We start from the raw sequence: 21,213 nt of genomic DNA, 5'->3' as shown, positions 1-21,213 counted from the left end.
GTCCCAGGGATCTGCAGCAAGGGGCACCAGTTCATTGTGCACAGGCTTTCAACAGCACCGCGTCGTAACGATCCTGTGATTTAGAAGCGAGCTCCTTAAATTATGCTGCGCTCATTCTGTGATCTAGTTTCCCCTCAAATGATGTAATTGAAAATAAAGTAGTAGAGGGAGCATTAATATCTTTTGTCAATTTAATTTTTCAAATTCTGGAGTTCCCTGCCTTAGCGCATTGATTTTACGATGTCAGCTGAAAGACTGTCTCCGGTATTTGGGAAAGTGGCAAGTCTCATTTAAGATTTCACAACATAAAATGAGGCATAATTCAGTACTGAAAACGTGTGAAGTGAAATGGTGAGAGACATCAGCATAATACAATTATGACGCATTAGATCAGGATTTGCAGCATACCATTAACAATCAGTTCTGACTGCAGAGTACAATTACAGTTAAGATGCCTTTTAGCAAAAAATGGGCTTTAGTTTTATTTTTTTGTTAAGAAACCCCATGCTTTTCTACACATGTCACAGTGTGTGACACCAAGGCTCCTAGGGAAAGAGGGAAAACATTATAACAAAGGTAATAACTGAGCTACTATGAGAAAACAAACATAAAACCTTCTACTTGTCATTGATTAGAGATATTCTTACATTATTAAGAGCATATCATGCAAGTATATTGCCTTATTCATAGCTTTTTTAAAAAAAGATATTGTGATATAGAAGTAAGAAGGGGAAAATCTGGATTAAAAATGAGCTGCTACTAAAGGTTTAGCATTTCACATTCTCAAACTGCAGTAGGAATTGAGGGTCTACAGAATATCTCTGTGGGGTGAGAGGTGTTGGAACCTCAGTTGATAAGGGAGAATCTGAAACAAAAAAATTTGGGGAACTTGCCTAAGCTCATGGTATGTTAAACTGATTTCTTTCCCAGTTGTGTTTGGGGAAAAAACCCCTTACTTCTATTTCAGAAAGCATTTTGGAGGTTTCATACTTTTTTGTTCCTTTTGGACTTGAAGTACAGACACCTCCCTTCTGTTCTTGGAATCAGTGTCAGAAGCCTAATCCTTGACACCAAGAGGAAAAGGATTACCTGAGTGATGTCATGTGGACTTGAGTCCATGTCCCCAAGGGGACAGTAGCAAACAGCTTGTGGTGTAGTCTGTTGAACTACTTGATTATTATGGTTTTTGATCCCCTTATGTCCCTGTATTTGTAGCATTCTTGTCCTTTCACCCTTGGGAGAGACAGGAAAATGTTTCAACTGAGGAAAGCAGAACCAAAGTAAACCCAACTATTTCTGTAGTAAGTAAACAGCTTTGAACTGCACTGCTGAAGAGAAATTGTTCTGGAGTTGTATTGCATAATGCAAGGCAGCATCATCTTTTTCAAGTCTCTGACTATCAAACAGAAGAAAATATGTACCCAGTGGGGCAAAATGAATTCCAGAATGATGTGCATCTTGTGAGGGTAAAAAAAACCTCTTTGTAACAAAGTTTGGTTTAGCATTTTCAGACTCCCATCAACTGATACTTCCTATGGAGACTGAACCTGTTGAAATTTCAGTTGTGTTTATTTTGCTGTCCTGATAAGTCTGGCTGGAATGGGACAAAAGGAATTTGAGTGATACTCTGTTTATACCAAACCTGTAAGGTAGTTGTAGCAGGCAGAGTGGGTACCAGCAAAATAGAAAACAGATGTAGTAGGGAGAAAAGTGCCAGATGTGATGAAACAGGGAGATCAGATGATTCGCTTGAGCTTGGGGGACAATGGGAGCACTCTTCCCAACTTCCCTCTGTGCTGACACGTGTGCTGCTTCCTTTCTGTTCCCTCAGCAGTGTTCCCTTGTCATTGAGCAATGATCATGGTGTATCCTTGTAATCCCAGTGGAGTTCCTGTTGCACTCTGGTGCTAACAAAGCTCCTGTTGCCTCCCCACCCAAATGCTGCCTTTACTTGCACCGTACCACTGCATCTGCTCCACCTTCTCCTTACCCTTTCTTTAGCAGTGCCAATGCCCAGTTTGAGCCATGGCTGTTACACACAGTAGGTGTAGGTGATGTGTTGGGAGTACATGAATTGTCCCTCTAGGTATTTTTTTTGCCAAATAAGCTAAGCTGAGTGGGCTGAAATTTGACATTTTTAGGCTTGGGGAGAGTACAGGGCTTTTGCCTGCTTTCTTTTATGTGCCAGAGAGTTTACGTGGTGTTGAGCAGCAGCAAGTCTAAAAGTGAGGGTAAGCACAAATACACATGTTCCTGATTCCTTAGGGGGCCTACCTGACTTATATGTCATGACAGTTGGTATTTTGCAGAGGATCACAGGTGTCTTAAAGTGTAGCATTTGTGGAAGAACAAAAGACAACCACTGGATATTGCGGTGCAGACCCACAGCTGCAGTTGAAGGAGAGCTGGTTCTGAACTCTGCCTTGAGAGAACCTCTGACTGCTTGGTTCTTGTGATGACTTTCACTTCAGTGGTTGCAATGAAAATTGGCTTTTGGTTTGTTTTGTTCTGAGACTCGGAGTTCAGGTGTTTCAAAAGATCTGGGAACAGGGATCTTAAAGATGAAAATATTGAGAAGAGTTGTTTTGGTGGTGCCTAAGATACACTTAACCTTCAGGTTAACCTCTTCTAGGTGAAAAGCCAGCTTTAAGTACATACACAATTTCTGCAGAAAACACAGAATCATAGAATGGTTTGGATTGGACCTTAAAGCTCATCTTGTTCCAACCCCCTGCTATGAGCAGGGTCACCTTCCACTAGCCCAGGTTGCTCCAAGCCCCATCCAACCTGACCTTGGACACTTCCAGGGATGGGGCAGCCACAGCTTCTCTGGGCAACCTGTGCCAGGGCCTCCCCACCCTCACAGTAGAAGTACATATATAATATGCACTGGTAAACTCTTATGGTATGAAAACCTGTGTAGGCTGATCAGTTGTTTTCTGTAGTCATTTTATACTGTCTTTTATATCACCTGCTACAGTGATAATCTATATAATGCGTTGTTTGGATTCATATATGCAAGTCTGAAGTTAGCTGATTTTTATAGAGTATTTACTGATTTTTTTTCTATCGGTACAGTATGTAAAAATAGCATGCATTGAGAATAACACTCTACCTTTTTATTTCATGAGTTACATAATTTTCAGCACCAAAATGGCAGCAAAAAGATGCCTTATTAACCTTAACACTGCCTTGTGTCGATTCATTACATTTTATAAAGCTGTGCATTACACAGTGTATGTTTTTAGCAGAACCACCACATCACAATGCTGCTTTTGGCACTGAACGTTGTGCTCGTCCGTTCCTTTTGATGATTTGTATTCACTTTGGGGTTATAATGTTAAACAAGGGAATCAGACAAGTTTCATAACACATTTGCTGTAACACGATCCTATGAACTAAACATGCTGTTATTTATCTTTTTTTATATTTTCTCTTGTTCCAGCATAAAGCCAAGGTAGAAGCAATGACCTTAGACCTTGCTTCTCTTCAGAGTGTGCAGCACTTTGCTGAAGCATTCAAATCCAAGAATCTGTAAGTACTCAGGAAATTATATGTAATAATTTCTTGTTATTTTAATGTCTTTATCAGCTGAGCACAGTTGGCAGAATTCACCAAAGTTGGACGGATCAGCAACTGCAGTTAGTGAATAATCTTTTCACAGGAATTTTTTTTTTTTCAATGGAAATTAAAGATCATTTGTTTTCATACAAAAAAAAAAAGTTACAGATCTCTTGTTATTCCATGTGTAGCCCCAGCTTTAAAGGGCTTTTTTACCCCTGTGGCTATTGAAAAAACTGAACTGCATAAAAAGCAGCTCAGGCAACTTTTAACATTTTTGCCGTGGTTTGGAAGAGGTCAGGGATGAACAATTAGCACACTCCTTGTCTTACTTTATTTTCTAACCTTCTCTCTCTCTCTTTTCATTTTTAAACCTTTAAAAAATATAGCCCTATGAGCCAGACAGATCTATGTTCCAGACCTGTATCTGGAATAGTCCATAATTAAAAAAAAAAAAAAAGAAAAAGGGAGAGAGAGTGTGATAATTACATCACTTAACAATAGGCAAATTTATCTGGAGCTAATCGGGTTAGCTTCCAAATGGTTTGTTTTATTTAGCTTGAAGAGAGCAATGAATCTCTGAATCGAAAAAAATTATTTGAAATCTTTCAAGTTCCAGCTCTTGACAATAAGTTCCACACTTTGTGCTTTTATCTACAGTTTGACCCACTGATTGTTGTGAGTATTCAAACTTAGCTTTTTTTCCTGCAAATATTTCTGTAACAGATATGCATCTTCCTGTTCTTCTCAAGAGATTATGGCCTCTTAGACAGCTTTGAAAATACGTTGTCGTAGAGAAGATATATAACAAAGAATGTTTTTTTTCACTTTTGAAATACTGCCAAAGCTAAATCTCACATGGATAGACAGATGACATTTTAGTACTTATAGGTCTTTTGGATTCAAAAAATTGTCAAAACTGACTTCTAACACAAGTTCCTTTATTGCCAAAATCTTTAGTATCAATATTTTCTTATCATGTCATCTTCATAAATTAAAATTTCTTGGAAGACAAATCCTTGCAGTATTACATGTTGAATACTAACTTGGTTTCGTAATGTAAGAGCAGTAAGTGTTCTAATTTAGCATCTTCATGCTTCTAATAGGCTACATTTCTTTAAAAACTATATGGTACAGTGGAAAGTCAAAACCACCCTTCTTCCAAATGCAGCTTTTAACTTGATTTGTGTGTTGTAGATCATATCATGGTCATCCTAGCTAGTCCATTTGGTATGCATGATTATAAATCCCTGGAAGTGAACATGCTGAAATCAATTTTTGCCAGAGAACTTAGAAAATGAGACTATCTAGAATCAGGAAAACCTGTTTTATTTTTGTTGGCATACACTGCTTTACCAGTGTAGGTCTGTTAAGCTACACTGTCAGTGATGGACAGGTTTTACTAATATTTCATTCTAATATTATTTGGAACATTTTTAGTAATAGACAGCCTCTAAAGCCTCTGCCTTGCCTTGAGGTATTTCTGTCTCAGATGTGTGCTCAGATGTGCCCGTGCCTGGCAGGAATACTCCAAGCATTGTAGGAAAGTCTAAGTTCTGTATCTGTTGTGAGATTTGGGGGGTTTTGACCAAAATGAATTTCCAGTTGTATTTTGTTTAAAGTCTGAGGCTGGATGGAAACCAGACCCCACACACTGCCTGCAGCAGAGGATCTTTTATCTGATACAGACACAGAAGAGTTACCTTACAATCATCTGCACTGGCAGGAGGATGGACTGGGAGACCTACTGGGTCTTTCTGGCCTCTGATTCTTTGTGATTTAACTATGTCTGGGTAAGGTCAGAAAAGCAATTATATGGCAGTAGCACCTTATTAGTACAATGCTGGGCCTATGTGTTTTCCAGCACTAATGTACACTAATGACTTTTGTCTCTTCGTTTATTTGCTTTGCCTCAGTGTCCAGAGGCTTTTGTCACTTCGGGGATTCCTTTGCAGTAGTGGTTTTTGAAAGGAATCTTACAGGCTTCAGGGACAGACTGAGCCTTGTTCCTTATCCTTTGGCCAGTCTTGTCAGTTGGCAGCTTAACTTTCTTAGAAGGGGTCGATATCCCTGATCTCCTGGACCTGTATGAGAAGGATTGTGATACAGTCACCCCCATTCCCATGAGGTATCTGTCACTCCTGTTAATGGGCATTGGAAGTATGTTAAAAGCATAGATTCTACTTTCTTATAAAATTTTTTATGAATTTCTTAACAATAAAGCAGTAGGAAAAGTGTTTGGGGTTTTCGTTAAACAAAACTATCTTTTAAATTCTGAGTCGTATAAGTCTTGTTTTCTGGGAGAAACTACAATAATTTTAAAGTGTGAAGGAGAAATTTTGTGTGAACACACACATTTTAATAAAGCTCTGTGTTTTGTTTCTCACAGCATTTTATGTGAAGAGGCCTTCAGTATTCAGTGGTGAACATCTTAAACTTCTGTGTGCAAATAGTTTTATTCTCTGCTTAATTTCTCCAGTCCACTACTGGTTTCTGGGACACTTTAGTATTTTGCAGAATGTGTTGGTCTTGGTGACACCTGACCTAATAGCTAAAAATGTATAAAACAGAGAATAGATAGGCATGCCTTCTGACATTCTGCTTTTCTGTGACACTTTCTGTGGCTCTAGGTGCTATTTTTTGTCAGCAGATATAAGGGTGTACTCACAGTCCCATCTCAACCTGGGAACCTGTTCTGCCCTGGTTGATAGCAACTGAAAAATAGCCTTCAAGGATTGTGTTTCACAGATCTCTTCTTGGATGAGAAAACTGAAATGGAAACACTCCAGAAAAAGGATCTCTGAATTTCACTGAGTCAAAACATCCAAACCTCTTGCAGCTGGGGAAGGTGGTGGTGGTGGGATGGCAGGGAGCAGAGGGCAAATAGCTGAGATTGTGAATCTCCCACTTTAATAAAATAACTTGTAGAGGTAAAAAAAAGAAAAAAAAGCTTCCTTGAATGTGCTTGGGAATCTGAGAGATTGTGGAAACTACGTGAAGAATGAAGAAATGTCGTCCTCTACTTGGCAGGAATTTAACGGGGCTGGTTGCATACAGAAAACAAATGATGCAACAGAGGGAGCCTTGAGAAAAACATAAATAATAAATGAGAGTAAAGAGTTACTCTGAAAAGAAATATTTAATATGAATTGGAGTAGTAATTTAGAGCTAAGAAGCCTTCCTTGTTTGAAAGTAAAAGTCAGATGATTCATCTTCAAGTTATCATGCTTCTGAGATTTGATAGGAATCTTTTATTCCTATTTGGATTTGTTAGGTGTTGCAGCCTTGTCCACAGATAAAATTTGAGCTCAGAGTATATAAACACTGGTAAGTTATGCTGTATCCCTATAAATATATTCTAGAAAATCCTTCATCCTCACTGAAAAAAAACGATTTTTTTTTTGTTTGCATTATCTACACTCTTGAGTTGATACAGCTGTTTCTCTTTCTGAGACTTTTTTTATCCATGCAGTTTCAAATAAAGCTTTGGGGAAAAGGGTTTTTCAGATTATTTTTGATCCTGCAGTTCTGTGATTGCAGCACTTAAACTTTCCTTATGGGCAGGACAGTGCTCTCCAGTTTTTCTTGCTCTCGCAGTTAGAAACATTTTGTGGACAGAATGAACTAAGCACAGTAACTTAGTTGGGTCTCCCAAAGTCGTCTTTGGGAGAAGACAGAATAAAACAATATTGCTGTGTAATGTTTGATCTACCTCTTTCTTTGCTGTAGCACAGCCTGAACAGTGTGTGACACAAATAAATACATAAAATACATAAATACATAAAATGGATGTCCAATAAAAAACAGGCCTCAAGGATTTCCAGCACAATTTTTTTGAAGAAAGCCAGCTGTCTTTTAGTATTTTAGTATTTCTGGCTTGTTTTCTGCAGATGCATTCTGCCAGGAGTGAATGAACTCCATCTTCCTTCCTTATGAAGACACTGCTGGGCTTAGGATGAGAATAGGAAAAAGAGATCTCAGTGCCTTTAAATGGCTGGATTTGTTCAAGTTACTTCTTATATCTGTATCAAGTCTTTCCCCTCTGCTAGTTCCCAGCTCAGGTGGTCGATTGAATGTCTCTGTTACGGAAAATCAAATAAATGATCTGTTTATAATAATGTTCTGGGCTAAGATGGATTTGGCATTAGCTGATTTTTATGCAGCTGGAAGAGGCAGACCAACCAATCTTTCATATTTGGCTTTTTGGAACTTAAAAAACACTGAATGGAATCTCCTCTTCATTGAGTGGGCACAATGTGAGGAATTATGGTTGGTATTAATCCCCTTTATAGACAGAATGACTGCCCTCCTGTGATTGTATGCAACACAGCTTTTAAATGTAGTCAGTGTCAGTGCTGGATTGTTCAGGGTCTGTAGGATTGGTATTTGTGTAGGAGTCTGGATTTGTGGATGTGGTATATATTTGACTGAAACCTGCATACTTTAACTGGGGAACAGCACTAGTGGTTCAGTTCTAAATCTTCCAAAATAGCAACCTGTTGTCAACATTTACAGCCACGGTATCATGGCATTTGCCTGCTCGTCATCATAAGAACACTTCCATGATCAAAACAGTGAGCAGAAGTGAGCAGTAAAGTTAAAAATTAAATTTTATGTGCATCTTTAGTTTGGAGTGGTGCATGGTGCCACTTGGTTTGAATTAAAGTTACCTTCTGCCAAACAGCGAGACATTAATTTAATGTTCTCAATGTCTGAGGAGAAAAACCCCAGAAATTTTCCTGAAAAATCTTGAATTACTTCAAAGATATGAAACGATGTTTGCCAACAGCTACTACTTAGAATTTTCTGAATTGGTAGCAGCAATTCACAATTATGCAGGACTTGCAGATGTAGATCTTCGCTGCAGTTACTTTACTTTAAAAGAGGAATTTTTTTTGCGTGTGGTAAGAATTGGCATATGCTGACAGTTTATTCACTTTTGCTGTGTGTAGAAATATGGAAAAGACAGCAGTTATGAATTATGATTCTCCATTTGGAAGTTTAGTCTCTTCTTATTTCCTAAACCAGACCCAAAATGGCCTCCTTAGCTGAGACCTCAAACTCTCTGAGTACATTCATTTTTCATGCTGCAAGCAGGAGCGTGCTGAAACCTTGTGGGTGCAATTAAGATTTCAGAGCCTGCTGAAAATTCAATCCAGAATATGATTTTTCTGCATTTTCATGTATTGTAACTGACATACTACAGGTGTGTCAAGTTATTTTTGATTCTGATTGAACCACAATTAAATCGTAGATGCTGTGTGATAAAGTCTACACATATCTAAGAATACAAATGTAAAAACGGGATCTGTTTAGCAAGTTGTTGCATAGATAACTGAAAAGATCCAGCAAAAATGAATGTATGATTTAGCTGAATTGTCAGTGATGCCATTATGTCAATATGCTTAATGGTTCTGTAGTCAAGGCACCTCTGTCAGAGATGATCGTTGCCACTGCCTGTTGTCTTTCCAAACTTGAACATTAACACTGTACAAACCTTTTAACTCTTTGCCGTTTGTGGAATTTCTTTTTGTGAATTAAAACTAGTGACAGTTGAGCTGTCACATTTGTCTTCTCGACTCAGAGTATGGTTGGCATCCTGACACTGCCACCAAGGCACAAACTTCTGGACAACGCTGTGCATTTTGAGATCTCAAAAAATATCCACATTGAATTAAGTAGTGAAACATGCAGAGTTCAGAAGTTACTGTTGCAGACAGCACGTATCTTAAATTTAAACAAGATCAAAGGCTGCCTGCATTTGAAATGTACGTAATAATGTTAGGGTGAAACTTTTTTTTTCCTCTTTGTGGTGATGCTGTGCCTTATTAAAGCCCAGGGATTGGCTTCTGCATAAATAGTTTTTCTTTTTCTTCTTTCTTCTGTTTTTAAGCCCTCGTACACAATTACCCCATTGTGGTAGCATGTGTCAAGTCATGTGGATCCAAAAACTGTTTCCAGGATTTTATAAATTAAAAAATCTCTCAAGCTTAAGCCCTTTCCCCCTTTTACTGGAGGCTGAGATCCTGATGTTTTCACCAGATCACCTTTCATTACATCTGCTGTATTGTGGAGGTATCTCCTGCCTCAGAATATTTCTTCTTTAAAGTCCATATTAAAATATAGGATTGACACTTCGACATAACTTTACATATAGTTGCATCTACAAAAAAATGAAACATTTTTACATATTGCTAACAGAAAGATTTCGTTAGGTGTTTGTTACAGAGTTTTATGACTTTACCTGTGCTGTCTAAAATTTCCAAACCTACCCCTTGTCTTTGGGTACTTTGCACTCTCTTCACTGTACCCTAAAGAAAAAACCCTTGATAACCCTCCAGCACACTGGTTGTTCTGAAAAATGGTGCCCATTTTCAACCCTGTGTCTATGCCTAAGTCTAAGCTGAGTCTAAGAAGGCTCACAAATTCTTGGGGTTCTGTCTTCCAAAAAAAGTTTCCACAAGATCCACCAGCTGTGAAGGCAGTTTTGAGTATCCAAGGAAGTAAAAGATGTGTGATATGTATGACTGATTAAAACATACTCTGTCACAAATAAACCAGGGATTTTGGAGCATTATGGCTTGTTGGGTTTTGAGAAGATCTGTGTGCTTAATTGATGTTGCCCTCTAAAAATTCGGAACTCTAAGGCCAGAGTAACTATTTAAATACACATACATTAAAATGTATTTAGTCTATTCACTTAAACACTTTCTAGAGGAGATAATTAAAACACATAAAGACAGAATCTTCTGGCCCTTGTGTAGGGAAGCCTTGCTGCTGACACGAGACTGGCCATGCAGACACCACGTGTCTTAATCTTAGAATCCAAAATTTGTGTAATGGACTGAAGAGGTTGTATTTCTCTATTAGCGGTTCCCAAGGCACCAAAAATCCCAGAGGATGTCCAAGTATGTTAATTTTTATCCCAACATGGAATCTTGCAGGTCTGAATGGCAGCACACAGCTGCTGGGGGCTTTCTGAGCTCTGTTACAGCTCTATAATCTCCAGGCAAAACAGAGGAAGGAGTTGTCATTGGCAAGTGAAGTGTTCAAAATCCGTGAAGTGTTTTATTGTTTGAATGATCAGCCGTGGTCCCAGCTGTTTTCAATTGGAAAGATCACAAAAAATGTGATAAAGGTAGTAATTTAGCTTTCCTTTTGGTGAGTTGCAGCTTTCTTTTTTTCTAACGAGTACTTACTGCGTGCAAATGAAATCCGTATATTTAGGAGTATGTACAGAAACAACAAATCATGCCATGGTTGTTGCAAAAATGAATGTTCCTCTACGTCTGGCTTATGTTTGTTTGTAATTGCTTGTGTATACGTGTAAATAATGATTTGCTGTCGGATTTTGAACAAGATGTACCACTTTGAGGTAGCAAATGTCCTTAGGTGAGCTGCTGAATGAAAATTACCAGATTGTGGATGTTTTCATTGCTGCTTGTCTCCTAATCATCAGGGAGTCTTGAAACCAAAGAAAATATCCCTGCAAGATCTGGCAAGGAATGGAACAAAGTGCTCCTCTTATTGTGCCAGAGCCTGAGAAAAAGAAGGGGATGTAGAATGGAAATGCTGGAAGGTCGAATGGATGTAAAAATTAAGTTGCAGAGCCCTGTGCTGTCCATCTTCTACCTCAGCCTGGCCCCAGGACTTCCAAAATCCATATGTATGAAGGTACTTTGAGTCCCCAGGGATACAGAGCTAGGAAAGATGCAACACTTTGACAGAGGAAAACATGGTTTCTTGGATGGATTTTGGTTTGAAATGTTGTCCTGAGGCCTTGAGGTGAGGGAAGAGCATCCCTGACACCTGTTTTTAATATCAGTACCCTGAGTATACTGTGTGCTGTCAGACAGAGGAAATTTAGGGTGAGATTATAGCTATGCAAAAGGGAATTTGGAGCTATGGATAATGGGCCCCAAAAAGGTGAGAGAGTCCCTGGTATGAACTTAATGGAAGGAAGAAACACACCTCATGCTTGTGAAATATAATTCTTCCTCCTGCTCCCTCTTGCTGTGTAGTTCTAAGTTAAAAAGCAAATGCAAATGCTAATCTTGACCTTAATTTTTAAGCAATAATTTGTTAGCAAAAGAAATTAATTTACTGATTTAATGATACTAAATAAGAAAATGTGGATTAAAAAGTTCCTAATTTGTCAGATTTCTATATCATATACCATAATTCCAGTATATGAATTAGCCAAGTGCGGGAGACAGATCACGTCAACAAATTACACCTAATCCCTGCTTATTTTACTTTGTGCCTTTGTGAAACACTTACAAGAGAGGAAGGAGAAATCCAAGCTTGGATCATATCTGAGGGAAGGCGCCCTGGGCAGTGCAGGTTTTACTAAGGTCAGTTTGGGGTCAAGGTTACAAGTGCTAGCATTAAATGTTTAAAAACCTTAAATGTTTGTTTAATATTTCATCTGAATTTCTCTTCAGAAGTTCAAATTTAAAACTTCTGCAGTAGTTTAATTTGCTTCTGTACCCCATTAAGAGGAAAAGTAGCTTCTCAAACTCCCCTGGCCCCTTAGAGCTAAAATGGCAGAATTTTTCTTCAAAGACAGATAACTTATTAATTTCTGGAGGTGTAAGATGGTGTGAGGTTATTTTAGTTGTTTTGTGTCCCCCCCCTCCCCCCTATGTAAGAAAAACCAATAAAGGGAAAACCACGACTAATGGATGTTTTCTGTTTAGCTCTAAATCAGTTGAGACCTCTGTTCCTTCTCCAAACGTTTATGAAACAGTGAATTGAAGATTTTATAGAAGTAATGAATAATGATTGAGAGATGGTTGACCTGCATGGCAGTATGCAGATGATGTATTATGAAGACATAGGAGCAGCTGCTCATAATAATTCCCTTGTATGTGGTATGAAGGAAGAATCAGAACAGTTTCAGTCCAGTCCCATTAATCTCTTGGAAGTGGGGCAGAAGTATTTGCTGATCAACAGTGTCAAATCCTGAGAAGAAATCCACTAGGATGAATTGCAGAGAATTTTCCTTGCTTCTAGCAGGAGGTCATCCATCAGGGCTCTAAGTCCTGTGTTAGTGGCTTGCCTTGAAATGAAGCCTGTCTGACAAGGATCCACAATTCTGTCAGCTGACAGGTGGCAATAGAGGGTATTTTTGCTGGTCTTTCAGCCAGTATTTTTAGAAAAATGGAAGTTAGACATTAAGCATTTGTTTCCAAAGTTCACTGAGTTAAGCAGTCTTTTTTTTTTAATTTTACATCGAACAAAAAAATATTTAGATATTTTCGTGTCAGTGTTAGATTATACATGGTTCTGAGATTTCCTGCTGCTGTCTGACTTCTCACTTAGTGATTTTCTTGTTGCTCAGTTTCCTGTCAGTGCTGCTTGTAAAGCTGAGAGGGATTTCTGGAGGTGGTTGTTTAACTCACCCGTTTTCTGGAGAGCCATAAGCTTAGCTGGCCCGTTGGGTATTCCCTTTGTGTGTAAAGGCATTCCCTCACAGACAGAAGTACCACTTTCTAACTTTCAGAGAAAGCAACATGGGTGTTCAGAGTTATGGGGTGGAAAAGTTCGGTGGGCTGTGACTTTGCTTCTTTGTGGAGGAGAAGTCACAGCTCTGCCTTTACTGGCCGTGACACAGGTCTACAGTTGCTTATGGGACTTTGGGGATATGGTGAGGCCTTTTCTGTTGAATTTCTGTGTAATTCCAAACAGTGTGAACTTTTCAAATCACTTGAGAAGTGCCCCAGATGGTGTGACATTCTGCTTCATGGGAAGATTTGAGAGTATTCCCTTTGCATAATCTCTGGTTAACTATTTCATTACGTTTGAAATGGGAGAACACCAAAGCCAAGAACTCTGTTGACATTTTGGTGGTGTTTGTTTAACCTCCTAGTGCACAGGCTACATTTGTTGAAAAATATTATTCTTACCTTTGCAAATCATCAGTAATTAATTCCCTTGGAAATATCTACTGCTGCACACAGCCAGCTTGGGAGACTGCTGACAGATCCTAGTTTTACATCAGGTGCTAACAAATTGATTATTAAATTTCATAACCAACTGATTTATAGCAACAACTTAATTTCTGCATCTCTCTAATGTATTCCCTTACTGTATTTTCAAATAGTGCAGAGCAGTTGGATTGCTTAGTTGCTTCTAATGGTGAATTGTGCACAGCATGTAGGATCTGAATGGCTTCCTCAAAGGTTGGTAAAGGATCGAGGGCTTGCCAGGTGCACAAAATATCAGCTGGTTTTCAGCTGAGATATTCACATTTAAGATTGTCCTGGTTAATTCTACAGGCTTTTTAACTTTCACTAAATTACCAGCTACACTTACCAGCACGGTGAGGGTTTTCTAGAATGGCTGCGTGTCTTGCAGTTGGAGCAGTGAATCCCCAAGCCTCAGTCATGCTGTGAAGGATAAGCAGTGACTACGTGCTAATGTGGAACAGATCACATTCAAGTCCCAGTGCCTGCTTCAATTGTGATGGTAGACCACATTAGCTCACTTGGTGTGATGTAAGTCACTACCTGAAGACATTTTAAGGAGATATAGGGGGAAATTTTCATAACACTCTGCAGGGTCTTAACTATAGTGTTTCCAAAAATATCTAATAGGTGCCATGGTTAGAGGGAGCACTTGGTAATGTCGATACCAGGAGTAAACACTACAGAAAATTTCCTTTGCTGCTGACATCTTTTGTTGGCCTTAGCTGTGCCTTCCATGTAGAATTACAAACTATTTTAAACCAAGGGGGGATTTTTTTTTCCTTGGGCTCAGTAGGAAGCCTAATGCAGATCGCAGCGATGTTTGTAATGAACTTGTGAAATCAAGGTCATAGTTCTGCTATCACTTAAAAAGACTCCTGCCATAAAGCAAAGCTGTAGTGCCAGATGTGCAGTGTGAATTGTCATGTATCTTGAAAATTTTGTCCCTGCATAATGATACGTTCAGTGATACAGAGCTCTGCACCGTTGAGATTAGAATCTGTCATCTGTGGCTGAAATTCATAACTACACAGTGGCTGTTACACAGGTAATCTCATTCATTTCCTGGTGTGCAAATGGCCAGGTCACAAAAACTTAGACGACAATTTTCAGTAATTGGACCTTTGTTAGCAGCCTGACGAGAGACACCGATGGCTTAATGGACATGGATCCCAATCTGAGAGGTGGTTCTTCCCTGAAATGAAGCACAACAGCAGCACTTTTTGATACAACCCTTTAGGTTTCTTTTCTGTGGTGTTTTCTGGAGAAATTTTTTTTTTTTTTTTAGCATTTAAAACCACTGATGCGAATTAAAAATAAAGGAATTCTGAAAGGGAATCTGAGACTGCCTTTTCAGTAGGATAATTGTTTAAAATGTTTCTGTATTTATTTTTTATATTTCTTCACAGATTTTTCCAATAGAATATTGTAAATAATGTTAATTTTACAGTCCCTTAAATTTTAATTACTTTCACTTTAAAAAAAAAAAGGGAAATGTGCTTTGAAAAATACAAATCTCATAAAATGGATTGAAGCATAATTTTATTACTTTTATAAAATCCAATTAAATGCCCTAACAATTAAAAAGTGACTACATTTTATAGTTTTATAATTCTAGAATCATCTTTTTAATTAATTGAGCTGACGGATTTAGGTGTAGAGTGTGTATTTTCCCTCTGGTAGTTATTGTGTAATTAGTAATAATGAAAGATACGGCAGTTTGGATAGGTGGAATATAGTTTTGGTTTTTATATGAATTCTTTCTGTCTGTGATCTGTTACTTCTTACTGCCTATGACAATTATTAACTAGAAATGTGATATTTTAAAAAGTGCCATATTCTGTTTTGGAGGGAATGGCAGTGTACTTTTTGTGTTGCTGCTGTATTCATGTGCTGCAGTCCTCATGCAGGAGGCTCTTATACCAAAAATTGCATCTGTGCTGGAGAAACTCATTCCTTTTTCCCAGCAGATGCACAAATCTGTAAATTAATTCTTGCTAGAGCTTTTCATAAACTCTCAGAAGAGGTGATGAATCACCCGGAGTTCCATGCGCTCTCAAGCTTCGTGCAGCTTTGTTTTCCTCTTGGCAGATGCATCTCAAATAGGCAAAATTTACTCGGATTTAAAACATTTTATAAAGTAGTCCTCAAAAGGTCAGTTACCTTTTAAAGGATATCATCCTGCACCTCTCAGTAAATAGCCTGCTTGTGCTGTGTTGATTGAGGCTGCAAAGATCAAAAAAAGAGCTGCCTTTTTTGCCAGTTGATTTGAGCAGAAAGAGGGGACCTTGCCTTTAAAAGGACAGTCCCCCTTCATCTTCAGTTTCTTTTGTGGATGCAGTATATATGTTTAGATATTATGTGTATCAGTGTCACTGACCAAAAAGCAAATCAGAAATCCAACACCTCAGAAACTGAGCTTCCCAAAGCGTGCAGATGTTTCATTCTGCTTCTGAACCTTTTGGTTAAAATTGTCCAAGTTGGCACAAGGACAGATATTAGATTGTTAACTTCTTATTAAAGCAGACTAGACTGGTTACTTCCCAATGAACTGGAAGTCAAAATTTACTTTAATAAGAAAATACAGCTGTTCATGTCAATCCTTATGTGGTTCTTTCAGTATTCAGCTAAGGTATGTTTGATTCCTCCTGAAATGATTTTTTGAAAACTGGGCTGTCAAAATCTGGGTTTTTCAAATGTGCCTAAAGGAATCTGATTAGGTTTGTTTGACAACCTGGGTCTTCATGTTTCACATTCTTTTCGAGAATTCCTTCTGCAAATGCTCAGAGTTGCAGTATTTATGTCCTTCAGTCATGTGGGAAAATGGTCTGACTCTGGGTCTCCTGTCATCCTTGGTGTGTAGGACTGTGTGGAAGCAATTGAGAAAAACAAAGGGCAGGCAGCTATTTTTCCTATCTGTGCTTCATTTATTATCTTCAGAATTAGGGTTTATGTTGAGTGTTGATTTTGTATCATGGGATTTGGCCAAATGCAGCAAAGACATAATAGGCTGGAACGGGCTAAACAAATGTGACAGATCTTAATACTGTGGTTTTAGGACATGGCAGGTATTAGTGGAAGAATGAAAGGGATTTCTATGGCCATCATTATTTTGTGTGACTTTTCCTATTTAAATATGTCAACGCCAGGAATACCAGATGCAGGCTCTCAAGCCTGAGGTTCTCAGCTCAGGTAGAGCTTGCTGAGGTCTGCTGCGTCAGGGTCTGACTCAAGGACGAGAACACACTGTCAGTGCCAAGGTTTCCTTAAGAGATGATGCAATCTAGCAAATGCAGATCTATCTGAGGTCTGAGAACCAGAGTCTTTGCTGTGTTTCATAAGGATTTGGACAAAGACAAGAAAGAACAGAAAGGGCGTTTGTCCTTGGTCTGGCTGTGGAGGTTGGGAAGGCTGCAAGGTTTGTAGTATCCTGAGATTACACTGGAGACATCAAGGAGTTTGAAGTTTTCTGGACCTGTTTTTTCAATGAAAGAGGTATGTGCCAGCCTAGGTTCTTTTCTAGCTTAGTTTGGTAGAATTTTACCCTTTCAAGTTCCTTTATCGTGGCATTTCTGTTTAAACTGAGTTAACTGAGTTCAGCGAGGAAGGATTCTGTCTCAAGGATCTCATGTGTATGGTGTGCAAATTTCCCACCAAAGATGACAGCTTCTGCAGAATGTTTTCATTTTCCAACTTGCATTTTTTAGCAGCACACTTCACAAGCTGCAGAAGTATAAAATGTGTAGAGATGTGCCTTGTGTCTTTATTTCTTAATCACTTGTCCCCTACCAACTGTGCAGGTGTCATGAATAGATGTGTACCCCATAAGAGACAGGAGTTTCTCCTCTCCTTGGTAAAGTTTCTTTTCTAAATGCTCTGCAAGGGGACAGTTTCCTGATTAGTAACTGTGTGGCATTTTGCCTTTTATTCTATACCCTTTCCCTAAGAGTGACCTGTGTTCCTGAGGGGCTTGGCTGGGCTCGGAGTGGGGCAAATGGAACCAAGTGGAAGCAGCTGTGCTGGGGTTCCTTCCCCCAGAAACCAGCCAGGCAAATCCCTTACACCTGCACCCAAGGCACACCTGGGCCTCGTTCACACAGGGGTATAAGAGCATGTGTTTCACTGAGCTTGCTTTCTCCTGTTTCAATTTACTCAGGCCCCTCCACATCCTGATCTGCAACGCTGCCGTGTTTGGTGTTCCTTGGTGCCTGACGGAGGACGGCCTGGAGTCCACCTTCCAGGTGAACCACCTGGGACATTTCTATCTTGTCCAGCTTCTGGAAGAGGTTTTACGCCAGTCATCTCCTGCCAGGGTCGTGGTGGTGTCCTCCGAGTCCCACAGGTTGGTGAATGTTACCTTTCATTTCACTTCAGTCCTTAGAGAATGAAACAGTTATGGCAAAACCACAAAAGTTTCTGAAAATGAAGGGCCTTGCTCTAAAGCATTTGCCTTTGAATAATCTTTTTAAAAATAGCAGCATTACTAATGCCTGTGGATGTTTCTGGATTTGGCTCTGTTGCTGGATAAAGCGTGTTCTAGTTTTATAACAGTATGTAGATATTTTTTTGATCGTTCTTTGTGTGAATGCAGATTTTCACTGCATTTCAGGCCACTCATTGATTTTGCGAGGAGATGGAATAATAATTGATTAAATCTGAATGGCATGACCTATATTGATTTGTCATTCAACAACTTCAACATCTTAGCAAGAAGAATGTGCAGTTATTTTAGCAGGAGAAACAATGCAATTAAAAACTGCTAGATGAAATCCAGTTGTTTTATAATGAGAAATTAGGGAATTCAATGCAGACATTAGCTGTATAATTGTAAAATGGGAAGTAGTGTAGTTAATACATATTACAAATCTGGCCATGCCTCTTTTGGTGAATTTTTTAATTAAAATGTTAGTTGCTCGTCTTTTCTACTGCCAGGAAAAGTACAGTTGGAAAAAGAGATGCTGATGAGGTTTGCCTTATTTCAGGCATGCTTGTGGTGTTTGTGTTAATAAGTGAAAAGATGGGTTTGATTTAAATAAAGTTTCTTGTGCAAAATGCATGCCCCAATTCTAAATTCTGCTGGGCACAAGCCACTTACTGCTTTCTGATTTAGTTCAGGGACTGCAGGATTAGACCTTTAATGTCCAGCTTTAAACATTACTGTTGATTTCTGTTTTACTTTTGGTCATGTGTAACAGCTCTAGCAAACCAAAAGGAAGAAAGTGTGATAGTTTTTTTTTTTTTATTTTATTTTTTATTTTCTGCCTTCATATTTCTGAAATGTTTTAGTGACCCAGAATGAAGCTTATTTTTTTAATCATGTTTCCATAAAATGTAACCCCAGGGACCTGGTAGAGAGAGACCAGCCAAGGGTCGGGCTGAAACCTTTATCACTTCCAAACACAGGGGCTTATGGTATAAATGACACACTGCAGATAGATTTACTTTTACCATTTTAAATTTATGATGGCTGAAATGAAAGGAAGCAATAGAAAATGCCAGTAATAATCCTCCCTAGTGTTAAAAGACATGAAATGTCTAGTAATTAGGTGGTAACAAAATCTGGACATCCTTATCTTTGCAAATCACACCAGGTTTGTGAAAGCAAGTAGCAGAGTCCTGTTAGGAGTGAGGGCAGCTACTGCAGGGCAGGCGAGATAGCTCTGGAAATAAATCTGCCAACTCCAATCACTTGCCAGATGTGGAGGGCACAATGGGATACGTATAAATGAGCTGTTATTTAATGGGAGATTATGTTGAATTGTCAGCTGCTTGTTCCCCTTTGTAAGTTTGTATCTCTGATAGTATTTTAAATGACATCTTTGTTTTTCACTGCGTTAAGTGCTCTGTGTAACCAGAGCTCACATCTCTGGACGTGTTTATCTGTGTTTTCAAAAACGTTTTTCAAGTGCTCGTTGCTAAGTCAGTGAGATCAGCCAAGGTTTATAGAAGCCCATCAAAAAATAAGTGACAGTCTATCTCTGATTAAAATAACAAACACAACTAGTGCATTTCCCTTTTTTTCTAGGGGTCCAATTAATGTGTTACTCTGTACCTTATCACTTAAACTGATCATTTTGAGTAACTGTGCTTTTCCCTCCCAATCTGTTTAATGACAAGAAGTTGATGTAAGGAGTTAGTTAGGGTATTATTGGGTAGTTGTACTTTCTGACCTACTTGAGAACTCTGAGCCTTAAACTATGTTGTAAAACAAAAGTGTTGGTATCTAATTACTTCCATAAACCTTGACTGGATCTTTTTGCTGGAGTCAAGACCCCCTGTTAGGGGAAATATAAAGTCCCCTGTTTGCAGAAAATACTATACCAGACTGCTCCAAGGCAAAATATTTATTTGCCTCTCTGGTTCTTTGTTCATTTCTAGTTAGTTCTCTGGATTCAGCACAAATGAATTTTGGTTAAATTAAGCTTTTGGGTACTTTAAGCACATCGTATTAAAATCAGAATAATAAGGAGGTTGACTTTCCTTCTGTCTTTATTTTTGTGTTGTTAATTTGATTGTACAGCCCTTATCCTCCTGAATTCAATGAGATTGGCAACATAAGTAAGATTGACTCACATAAGCACTTGCAGGACTGGACTCAAAATATGCCACTGTGCTTCCATTATACAGTACACCCAAAGTGTTTTATTTATAGATTATTTTTGGTGTCACAAATGATTACTTGAGGGATGAATATAGGAAATTCCTCCCAGAATAGTCCTGTTAATTTCAGAAATGTATTTTATCTCACTGCAAATTATGAAAGAGAAATTTTGTTGTTGAAATTGAAGGGCTAATTCTGCAAGAACATCCTGGATTCCTCTTGAGTTCAAACACTATTTGAGTTCAAATACTGTATTGCTTTTCTCTGAGTGTATTATAATTCTGCTCACAGAATGAATGTAGAAATTCCAGCTGATCTCTTCATTTCTGGGCATGAGATGCAAAATTAGTGAAGATATTTTAAAACATTTTGCTAGTGTGTACTATAATTATGTTTATCCCTCTTCTCCCCAGCTGATTCTGAAAACTCTGAGTATTAAAAAGAGCTTGCTAAATCCTTTTTATTTTTAGTAGCTCTTCTGAATGAAACATAGATCTGTAACTGAATGTAGTATTATTTCCTAATATTAAGATATACCAGTAAATTGATAAATCAAATTGTGAGAGCTAGGGGGGGAAATGCTGCATGGAAGCTTTCTTTTCTTCATCTAAATGTCTTTAGAACATACACTACTTTGTTATTAAAAAAAAAAAAGGGAGGAAAGAAACAAACAGCTGGTGTTCAATGACTCTGTCAGACCCAATTAAAAAACATCAACTAGTTACTTTGATTTGTGTTCAGCCATGCCGTGGGTATACTTAAAAACATTATACTCTGCCAGAACTCATTTTGGCTTTGTTTACATTTATCTTTTAAACATATAAGACTATTGATGGCAAGTTACCAAGGTTATAACCCCTTTATATTCATCAATTTTTAATCTAAAAAAAAAAAGTCTAAGAGGCAGTGAGACTCATCCATAGTTACTTGAACACTTAAATGCAAGTGTGCAGTATGTGAGCACTGGATGAAATGATCAGGGGACGGGAAGAAGGGGAAATGAAAGGATGCTGGGTTTCTCTGCTCCTACTGCAGAGTTATTTTATCCTACATTATATCCTTTGTGATTGTGCTTTTATGGAT

General features: G+C 38.5%; 1 protein-coding gene across 3 annotated transcripts in view; it reads left to right on the top strand.

The window, feature by feature from the left end:
• The window catches only part of WWOX (WW domain containing oxidoreductase), a 490,348-nt gene that overhangs the window by 98,074 nt on the left and 371,061 nt on the right, over positions 1 to 21,213 (top strand). For all 3 annotated transcript variants that reach the window (XM_051801776.1, XM_051801778.1, XM_051801777.1), the window contains exons 6-7: positions 3,446 to 3,534; positions 17,686 to 17,871. In XM_051801776.1, coding sequence (XP_051657736.1) covers positions 3,446 to 3,534; positions 17,686 to 17,871 — 275 coding nt within the window. The remainder of the gene's footprint in view (positions 1 to 3,445; positions 3,535 to 17,685; positions 17,872 to 21,213) is intronic.

Source organism: Manacus candei, unplaced genomic scaffold (assembly GCF_025592945.1).
Source record: "Manacus candei isolate 608988 ecotype Guabito, Panama unplaced genomic scaffold, ASM2559294v1 h1tg000053l, whole genome shotgun sequence".
NCBI classification, from domain to species: Eukaryota; Metazoa; Chordata; class Aves; order Passeriformes; family Pipridae; genus Manacus; species Manacus candei.
The sequence above is the reverse complement of the archived record's forward strand: the minus strand, read 5'-3'. Positions and strand labels throughout refer to the sequence as shown.